Source organism: Schistocerca serialis, chromosome 1, assembly GCF_023864345.2.
Source record: "Schistocerca serialis cubense isolate TAMUIC-IGC-003099 chromosome 1, iqSchSeri2.2, whole genome shotgun sequence".
NCBI lineage: Eukaryota > Metazoa > Arthropoda > Insecta > Orthoptera > Acrididae > Schistocerca > Schistocerca serialis.
Window position 1 is genome coordinate 886,567,705 of NC_064638.1, and position 11,141 is coordinate 886,578,845.

General features: G+C 40.1%; 1 protein-coding gene across 2 annotated transcripts in view; it reads right to left on the reverse strand.

Annotated features, from left to right (window-relative positions):
• Positions 1 to 7,024, reverse strand: part of LOC126411167 (GATOR complex protein NPRL2-like) — a 117,064-nt gene extending 110,040 nt beyond the window's left edge. For both annotated transcript variants that reach the window (XM_050081344.1, XM_050081343.1), the window contains exon 1: positions 6,861 to 7,024. In XM_050081344.1, the coding sequence (XP_049937301.1) occupies positions 6,861 to 6,968 (108 nt within the window). In that variant the 5' untranslated portion in view covers positions 6,969 to 7,024. The remainder of the gene's footprint in view (positions 1 to 6,860) is intronic.
• Between the last annotated feature and the right edge of the window lie 4,117 nt (positions 7,025 to 11,141).

Consider the following 11,141-nt stretch of genomic DNA (forward strand, 5'->3'; position numbering starts at 1 on the left):
TTGCTTTACAGAGTTCGTTCACTTCATGCCTTATTATGATCAAAATTATCTTTGCTTTGTTCTTGAGGATGTCTTGATTGGAGCTAATCCTCTGCTTTCCATCTTGCAGAGGATAATTTGATCCCAGATGTTAGCCACCCACTCTCTCAACTTACAATATAACAATCCCTGACTCACTGTAAATGAAAACTGAGTTCATAGTACTGTATGAATACATTCAGGAAATAATTAAATTTATCACCTACTGTGTGTCTCATTTTTCATCCAGTAAATACTGTCTGAACAGTGTGGACAAGGTAGCATCTGTGATACTGTGAAATTTTATTTTTTCTTTCTTAATTAAATCTGACTGATGGAGAGGCTTTGTCACTACCATATAACTATTATGGTCAGGTAAATCATTTATTGTGGGGCTGGAACTTCAGGGGTGGTCCAAGGAACTTTGAACTAAAGGACACAGTAATGAATAGGTCTACACAGCCCCAAAACTGTTGTACTATAGCATTTTCTATTCTGCATGATATCCTGTGCAGGAGTATGGTAGACTCTACCATTACAAACACAAAACAGTAAAACCCATAGTCAAAGGCAGTGTTAATGTACAGTGCCCACAAATCAAATGTGAAATACAGGGTTATTACAAATGATTGAAGCGATTTCACAGCTCTACAATAACTTTATTATTTGAGATATTTTCACAATGCTTTGCACACACATACAAAAATTCAAAAAGTTTTTTTAGGCATTCACAAATGTTCGATATGTGCCCCTTTAGTAATTCGGCAGACATCAAGCCGATAATCAAGTTCCTCCCACACTCGGCGCAGCATGTCCCCATCAATGAGTTCAAAAGCATCGTTGATGCGAGCTCGCAGTTCTGGCACGTTTCTTGGTAGAGGAGGTTTAAACACTGAATCTTTCACATAACCCCACAGAAAGAAATCACATGAGTTAAGTCGCGAGAGGGTGGAGGCCATGACATGAATTGCTGATCATGATCTCCACCACGACCAATCCATCGGTTTTCCAATCTCCTGTTTAAGAAATGCCGAACATCATGATGGAAGTGCGGTGGAGCACCATCCTGTTGAAAGATGAAGTCGTCGCTGTCGGTCTCCAGTTGTGGCACGAGTCAATTTTCCAGCATGTCCAGATACGCGTGTCCTGTAACGTTTTTTTCGCAGAAGAAAAAGGGACCGTAAACTTTAAACCTTGAGATTGCACAAAACACGTTAACTTTTGGTGAATTGCGAATTTGCTGCACGAATGCGTGAGGATTCTCTACCACCCAGATTCGCACATTGTGTCTGTTCACTTCACCATTAAGAAAAAATGTTGCTTCATCACTGAAAACAAATTTCGCACTGAACGCATCCTCTTCCACGAGCTGTTGCAACCGCGCCGAAACTTCAAAGCGTTTGACTTTGTCATCGGGTGTCAGGGCTTGTAGCAACTGTAAATGGTAAGGCTTCTGCTTTAGCCTTTTCCGTAAGATTTTCCAAACCATCGGCTGTGGTACGTTTAGCTCCCTGCTTGCTTTATTCGTCGACTTTCGCGGGCTACGCATCAAACTTGCCCGCAAGCGTTCAACCATTTCTTCGCTCACTGCAGGCCGACCCGTTGATTTCCCCTTACAGAGGCATCCAGAAGCTTTAAACTGCGCATACCATCGCCGAATGGAGTTAGCAGTTGGTGGATCTTTGTTGAACTTCGTCCTGAAGTGTCGTTGCACTGTTATGACTGACTGATGTGAGTGCATTTCAAGCACGACATACGCTTTCTCGGCTCCTGTCGCCATTTTGTCTCACTGCGCTCTCGAGCGCTCTGGCGGCAGAAACCTGAAGAGCGGCTTCAGCCGAACAAACCTTTATGAGTTTTTCTACGTATCTGTAGTGTGTCGTGACCATATGTCAATGAATGGAGCTACAGTGAATTTATGAAATCGTTTCAATCATTTGTAATAGCCCTGTATTATCAATATCTGTAGATTATGTGAAGCCAGGATGTGCTATGTATATGTGAGCACTGGCTAACAAAAGAAGAGGGCAGTTACTACATATGTATTGAATACTTTGAGATGCTGAGTCCACTGTACCAAGAAACTACCTCAAATGGAGGTGTGTCTGTATATGTCAACATAAATCTCAGTGCAAGGAAACTTATGGAACTTCTGTTCAGATTTTGATCTAAAACTGGCTGGTTGACCTAATGGATATCAATATGATTATTGTTTCTGTGAACTATTCACCAAATGGAAATTTTGAAAACCTTATTACACAAATAGAAAGTTGTTTACATCACCTGTCATATCTTACGTCAACAGTTCCATTGTGTGGTGATTTTAATGGACACATAGGTGATAGCAGTGCAAAAGAGAGTGTTTCCTCAAATTTGATAGTTATGGTCTCTCTGTAGCAAATGGACTTCTGACACAAGGTGACTCCTATCTCAATACCATTACCACAAACTTACACAGCTGAGATTACAAAATAGATGTAGCTAATCTGCTGCTTGCAGACCACAATACACTAGTTATGGAGCTACACATGCAGACTATGAAAATTCATCAAGTAAATACAAGACAATCAAACTGTGTGTTTCACAGAAGAACTGTACCAAAAGGGGGGGGGGGGGGGGGGGGGGGAGAATCTAAAAGCATTCAGAGTTGCGCTCTCTAATATTGCCTGGGATCAGGAAATTACAAAACAGTGCCTAGTAAAGCCTTAAGCTGCCCTCCCCAAACAATGAAAACAAAATTTGATTAAATGTTCCCACCGATACCTACGAAGTCATATGGGGAAATCACAAGAAAAACAAAAAATAGTCTAAGAAAAGACACAGTACACACCTGAAGTAGCCAATATGAAAAGCATTACGTCAATCTTCAATGACCATTCCAAGGCAGCTACAGACATTTAAACTAAACACATGCTTCACTGTAATTATTTACAGGCCAAGAACAGAAAAGAAGTGGAGGGAGCCAATAAGAAAAACAATGACACAATCACAGGAAAAAGTCTACCACCTTCTCAAATACTTTACCTCTGATAATTTTAATTATTACTTTATTAAACTTATTGAAAACACTGTAGCTGAAATCCCAGACTTGGACATGGATCCTGTTGTTTCCTAAAAAACTATAACCCACTGCAAAATGGGAAAGTTGGAAGAAAGTACAACCAAATGACATAGTGAAACTAGTGAAAGCCTATAAACCTTAAGACAGTGTAGACATTTATGGGATGTCGTGTACCATCACGAAGAAAATTATCACTGAAATACCTCGGTCATTAACTACAGCAATAAGCAACTGCTTACCTGCAGGAGCCTTCTCAGACTTCTTGAAGCCAGTATGAACAGTTCCAATTTGCAAAAAAAGGAGACCCAGAACAAGTATCAAACTATACGCCAATTTCAATCATTCCAATCTAAGCTACAGTGACTGAAACTATCATGAAACATCTGATGTTGAGATTACTTTGAGGGAAATCTCTTCCATGATGCACAACATGGTTTTCAAAAGGGAAAGTCCACAAATACTGCTAAATTTGACTTATTAAGAAACATAATGTTGGCAAATTGAAGAAAGAGAGTCATGGGCATTTACACTATGTGATTTGAGCAAAGCATTTGCTGGATTTCCCATATAATCCTACTCAAAAAATTACAATTCTATGGTATGGGAGGTGCTGTTCTAGCTACCCTTCAGTGATAAATAGAAAAGAGGTGGCAGACTGTTCCGTTCAAGGAGCAACATAACAAGAACAGAAGTTGGTATATAGTATGCACAAGTTTCCATCACAATCCCTCTCCTCTTTCTCATTTTTGTAAATTACCTAAGCCAAGGTGTTTGCAGATGATACTAGCCTTACTGCAAAGGAAAATCAAACTCTAGCAGTCCTGAAATCAGGTATGCTATTCAAAAAGGCCAAGGTATGGTTCACCACAAATAAGATGAAAATAAATGCAGACAAAACTCACCATATGACATCCAGCTTCAGCAAAAATATATATCCGGAAAACGTAGGAACTGTCAGATGACTGGGTTTCGTAACAGACTACAAACTCACATGGAATGGACACACTGAGCATGTATGTAAGAAACTGTCACACACAGTATACCTCCTGGGAGATAAAAGTGTAATTAAGAACCAGACCAATGTCTGTTAACTGTATATCATGCACAATTCCATAGCCATATTGCCAATGGACTCCAGCTCTTGGGTCATTCATTGTGCTGCAAGGACATATTATTACTGCAAAAGAAGGCAGTAAGAATTATTATAACAAGTACGAGACGGAAACACTGTTGACCAATGACTGTTTGCAGCCATATATATTTTTGAGCTTCCTTCATCTGAAGGAAAATCTAGATTCCTTTGGCAAGAGGCACGAAATACACAATCACATTACCCACAACAAACAGACCATAAACATAGGAACCTGACAACTATCCAAAACAACTTTCTGACACCAGCCATGAGAATTCTCAAGAGGTGCACGTCCTACCACTGGAGAGGTTAAAAAACTTTTTTCAAGACACATAAAACTATATTCGCTACACTCCATCCAGGAAACTTTTGACTGTGAGGGAAGTGAATGGATTTACTGGACTTTCGCCAAAACTTGTAAATCTGTCAGAACTAAAATGTCAGTGGTAAATCAAATGTATCTATAGTAAAATGCTTAAACTATTCACATTTTGTTGTAATGTACTCTTTGTATTGTAAAATACCAGTTTTGTAATTTTTGGCACAGTCTATCCAGCCATTGCTGGTCAATGACACAGAATTGGTAATAAATGGTAATAATAAATTTTAATAAGAGTAATGGTACCTTGATTGTTCATGTTCTTTATTAATGATTTGGCAAACAATATACAGTAACTCACACTTTTTCCAGAAGATGCAATTGTAACTAATGAAGTTCTTCCTGAAAAAAGCTGCACACATTCCAGCCAAACCTTTATAGGATATCAAAGAACTGCAAAGCATTAGCAGCTTATTTTATATGTACAGAAATGTACAGTTTTGAATTTCACAAAATGTAGTACCGTATCCTAAGGCTCAATATCAATGAGTCATAATTGGAATCCGTCAATTCCCCTCAATACCTGGATGTAACAGTTTCTGTGGATATGAAATAGAATTATTAGGTGGCTCACTTTGGTGCTACTGACATTTCTTACAAACACTCATACAACCCATACCAGAATTTTGCTCAAGTGTGAGACACTCATGCCAAATAACACTAACAAGGAATATTGATGTTAGGCATACACAAAGAATTGAACCATGAACAGCCACAGGTTTGTTTGACCCACAGAAATGAAACACCAGAACTGAGAGATGGTTGAAGATGTATGCCAACTATCTCACAAAAGCTTACTTATAGAATTTAAAGAACCAGTTTTACATGAGGAATCTAGGAATATACTAAAATCCTCTATGTATTGCTTCAGCAATAGCCACGAAGACAAGTTTGACTAATTATAGAGCACACAAAGGCATTTAAGCAATCATTTATCCTATGTTCCATATGTGACTGGAATGGGGAAAAACACTGATAAGTAGTATAATGAGAAGTATTTGTACCTTATACCTTGCGTTTCACAGTGGTTTGCTGATGATACAATTATATGTAAAGAGACAGGCAAAAATTAATTTTTACATTATTTGACAGCAGCGTACAATGCTTTTCAGAACAGTTCCTGGAAAACTTTCAAAAGAAGGTTTCGCATACGTTGTCATTATGCTATGGGATGTAGTCAACACCTGGTATCGGTAGGTTCAGATGAACATTTTCTTCTGTCCATGTATTATATTTTTAGAGGTAAGATACAAATGTTGCAGTTTCCTTAACTGCACACAAACAACAATGGATATTTACACAACAAAACTGAATAGGATGTTACTGTACTGATAAATAAAACAAATTTTGAAATTTTTGTGGCCAATGTAAATTATATGTAAGATAATACTCAGACCAGGGCAACTCTTTTCTGTAATTAGGTACTAATGACTTTTTGACACACACATTTTTCATAGGGCTGAATCGGCCACTAATTTTGTCCGATAGCTCAGAATACTGCAGGACAACTGCATCTACGAGAAAGAACAGAGTGAAAAATAATTGTATACAGTCTATGGTGAACTGCTTCACATACATAATGGCCTATACTGGGATGAACCCTTAGTTTTTGATTTAATAAAATGAAATGCAAGTGTGTGTAACACATGTGTATGTGTTTTCCTCAGAACCATAAATGTTAAAACAATTCCTTTCATCTGGTATTTTTAGTTAATGGAAATTTAAAGAAGAATTACAATATTTTTTGTGGTAGCCTACTCATTGCAAAGGAGATGAAAAGACTAGTCTTAAACTACTACATAAGAAACTTCCAGGTATTCCACAGAGAGATTAATCTCCTATAGCTCAATTTGAAAAGTATCTAAATGAAACTCACTATGGCAAGTAAAAAGCTTCCTCTCCATTGTCAACATTCATGATTTCTTCTCCGAAGCCATGAGTTTTACTTCTGGCACCTCAGCTGTTTCAGTAAGTAAAATAAACAATTTAGCATTAACCCACACTTTTCACAGAGCTGTTTACATCATTTTGAACGGACTGACAAAACATGTGAGGCTGTCATTCTGAAAAATGGGTTCCCCCACTCATTCAAAATTCGGTGGGAGTTTAACGCCCAGCAAAAAAAAGCAAGATACATAAAAACCAATATGATTTGACAAGATCACTTCATGACAACTGTTGGGGGTGACATCATCAGAGGGCATGTTTCTACACTATATAACATTGATTTTAACATTTTTGCCTTCTGTCAAATTTGCACCATTACTTACTTGGCACGCTATTTTAGGTCCTGCCACATGATGGAATTCACACAGAAATATACATCGTAAGGGTCCTTCACGGTTGCATCCCTCATAAAATCTTTCATGGTCTTCCATCACCCACAACAATCATCTCACCGCTTCGCGCAACATACTCTCACATGTGAGAGGCGCGTGGCCTCGCATTTATATAGAGCAAACCGATCCTGTTTATAAACAATAGCCAACATAATACGCAGCCTTGTAAACTTGTTTGACAGTGAATACGCTAAGGTGGAGTAATTGATACAAACAATGAATGTGGACTCCAAACTAATTTTGGTTTACTTTTAATGAATATTTATTCACCATCGTCCCTCAAATGTGCTGCTTTAGTGAAATTGTATCTACCTCCGCGCTCGAGTGTTGGCATCACTGCACCATATGAGGCAAGAGTTCGTCCGAAAATAGCTGCAGGAGCATCGCTTAATCAGTGTCGGATGCTAATTGGTGCGCTACGAGATCTGCTTAACGACCTCATCTTGTTAACAAACAGTAATTTCGTTACAGGGCAGTGTTGTCTCACTGACAACATAATACAGAATACCAAATCTATTGGTATTTACTGCAACTACTACAAATGTTCGTACGACCAAGACAGCCGACTATGTTAACGTATTCTTCTTCAAGTTTTCATATGACACAGTGAAAAAACATAGTCGGCAGTGACTGCTTCTTGAAAGCATTTAATAAATATTACTCGGACACCGACCAGCGTTATTTAAAAGAACGTACACCGGTGCGCTCTAATTATTTATCTCAAACGCTGCTGAGCACCCTTATCCCACCATTTCACTCTCTCCATCTCCTCTATTTTCTTTTCTTTTTTTTATTTATTTTTTAATGTCGTAGAAACATAAAGAAGAAAGGACGCCTGCCACCTGGTTAAAAACTAGTCTCGGTAACGCATAATGTTTAGCTTTCGAGAGGTTAAGGTAAGAAAAATACAAAGAGCAAGTGCACGATTTAGTAGGACGAAGTGTGTCCCGAAACGTCTGTTAGCAACATATTTCCGCAAGAACCAAATAGTCTTGCGATATCCGAGGTTGCTTTTCTAGTTGCTGCTGTTACAGCTTCTAATTTTCAGACGAGAAACCGTCTTTCCTTTCTTGGAGTATTTTCAGTTCAAAATTACTCTTTTAACGAATAATTATGATTCTGCTGAGCACTTCTTGACTGCGTTACTGTCGCCTGCAACAATAGTTTTTCTCGTTTGTTTAGTTCATTCTTGCTCACTCAAATTCCTGCACAACGGCAACAATATCGTGTTGATGATCGAATGAAATTACACATTACCAGAGAAACAGCTACCGCATGCTACATTAGGGCTAGTCTGCATATATGTTATTAAGCGAGGGTATTAGCTTTCCTCTGTGAGAAACCGTCTTTCCTTTCTTGGAGTATTTTCAGTTCAAAATTACTCTTTTAACGAATAATTATGATACTGCTGAGCACTTCTTGACTACATTACTGTCGCATGCAAAACTAGTTTTTCTTGTTAGCTTAGTTCAGACAAGCATCTTACCTAACAGAGAAAAACTACTAGTCCGAAGAACCGAAAGACTGAGTTTACGGCTATATTGTTAAAGCTAAATACGGAACTTACCACTCTGGATATGTGAACAGGTGATTTCAGAAGTCGTAACTGAATGGCTTGCTGAATGTACAGACCTTTGTCTTCAAAATACTTATCTCCCTGTGCACGATAAAAGACTGCGCGAGCGTAAGGGTTGTAACTACGCGACATGTGGAGGTTTGGATCAGTCCTGGAGGAAAGGGTTAAGTCATTGGTTTTCTTCTGAAGACTTCACCATTACGATGCCTATTTGTGTATTGTAAGAATGTAATTTTATAACATTACATAGATCCCTTAAAAACATAACGGACCGCGGTTTCGGCGAGGAGATAACCCTACAATGCTTTCGAAAAATTTTTCTCATGTACGAGGGTGGTTTGGCAAGTCTGGTAAATTTTCACGAACGGTTGCGCCTTCATGTTTGGTGAGCTTGATTATTCCGAGGATCATATAAAGAATTTCAGCAATGTACAGTGTATGGTTCATTGTTGACAGCGGTCTGAATAGGTCAGGATGTCGACTGCGAGTGGAAATGGAGAAAACCGAGTTTCTTCCTGTTATGCCCACACAGAGGCATACCGACAATCCTTCTTTCCACGAACAATACGAGACTGGAATAGAAGGGAGAACCGATAGAGGTACTCAAGGACCCTCCGCCACACACCGTCAGGTGGCTTGCGGAGTATGGATGTAGATGTAGATGTAGATGTAGGTTAATTAGTTTGTAAGCTTAGGAACTGATGGCCTTAGCAGTTAAGTCTCATAAGATTTCACACACACACATACACACACGCACGCGCGCGCGCACGCACATCATTCATTTGTATTTTCACTCCTACTGACGTTGGGAGACATACCATCGGCTGCCGCTTTTGTCACCACGGATTACGACGCAGACGTCGATAACAGCGGCCGACTATTGGGCGCGGCCTTCGCAAACACGTGAACATCGCCACAGGTGGGCCACCTACGCTTCTTGCGGAACGTGCGGATCTCGGGGCTACCCGTGGCTGGAGTGCGGCCGTCCATTTTCATTTGAAGACTGGACTGCCGCACAAGTCAAAACAGAACTGGATGACGCTCACGCGGACTCTGTACCTTCAATAAATACCGTTTACTCTTGCATTAATGGATTTAAACGTGGTCTGACAAGCACCAGCCGGCCGGAGTGGCCGAGAGGTTCTAGGCGCTTCAATCTGGAAACTCGCGACCACTACGATCGCAGGTTCGAATCCTGCCTCGGGCATGGATGTGTGTGATGTCCTTAGGTTAGTTAGGTTTAATTAGTTCTAAGTTCTAGGGGACTGATCACCTCAGATGTTAAGTCCTATAGTGCTCAGAGCCATTTGAACCATTTTGAACAAGCACCGAAGTCGAAGCGCGCTTCGGCCGTCCATTTGAGGTCACCACAAAGGAAACCGTAAATTCGTGACCTTGCTGATAGTGTAGGCATCTCAGCTGAGCGAGCGCATCATTTCCTAAGTGGAGAATTGGCTATGAAGAAGCTGGGTGCGAGGTGGATGCCGCAATTGCTCACAGTAAACCAAAAGCGCATCCGGCACAGCATTTCAACAAAATGTATGGAGATGTTAGTTGCAACCGCAAGAGTTCCTGCGCCGATTTGTGGCTACTGATGAAGCCTGGATTCATCATTACACACCAGAGGCGAAACACTAGACAATTGTTGGTGAAAGTGCACCAAAGATGGCAAAGACCATTTTTTCACCTGGTAAGGTCATGGCCACTGTTTTTCTTTTTTTTTGGGGGGGCGGGGGGGGGGAAGGAGGGGGGGAGGTGTTCCCAAGGAATAATTCTCATAGATTATTTAGAAAAAGGGAGAACCATAACTAGACCCTATTATGCTTCATTGTTGGTCCGTCTGAAACTTGTGTTGGCTGAAAAAAGACCAAGGTTGGCACACAAAAAAGTGTTCTTTCCCCACGACAATGCACTGTCCCATACATCAACGATAACAGTGGCGAAAGAGCAACTTTGGCTTCCTGGAAAGAAATTTTCATTAAATGAGGACGTGACATTTGCAGTCGGGTATTTCCGAGAGTTTGAGAGAACCTATTTTTCTGGTGGAGGATAACTGGACCAAGTAAATATCCCTCGAAGGAGACTATGTCGAAAAGTAATATGAGTTGTTTACGAAACAAAAATTTTTCCTCACTCGTATATACGGCTATGCCAGTAAACAGATGAAAGCATCACAAAGATACAACGAAGAGCAGTGCCTTTAATCATACAATCGTTCGGCCGGTGCGAGGGCGTCACAGACATGCCAACTAACTCCAGTGGTGAACGCTAGAAGAGAGGATGTGCGTCACAGAGTAGTTTTCTGTGGAAATTCCGAGAGAAAGAGCAGGACAAACATTACATTCTCCTAGATACGTCTCGCGATATGATTATAACGAGAAAAATCAAGAAATTAGAGCTTGTACAGAGGTTTACCGACAATCACCCTTCCGAAGCGCCATTCGTAAAAAGGAACAGGTAAGGAAGAATCAGATTACTGCTACCAGGAGTACGTACCGCCACGTACCGTCAAGTGGCTTGCGGAGTATTGATGTAGATCTAAAGAGAGTCGATTACAAACTTCGGTAGTAATGTTTCTTAAAGAACAAATCTTAACTTCGTGATATAGTGAAGTCGTTGCCTTGTATTTTGCAACC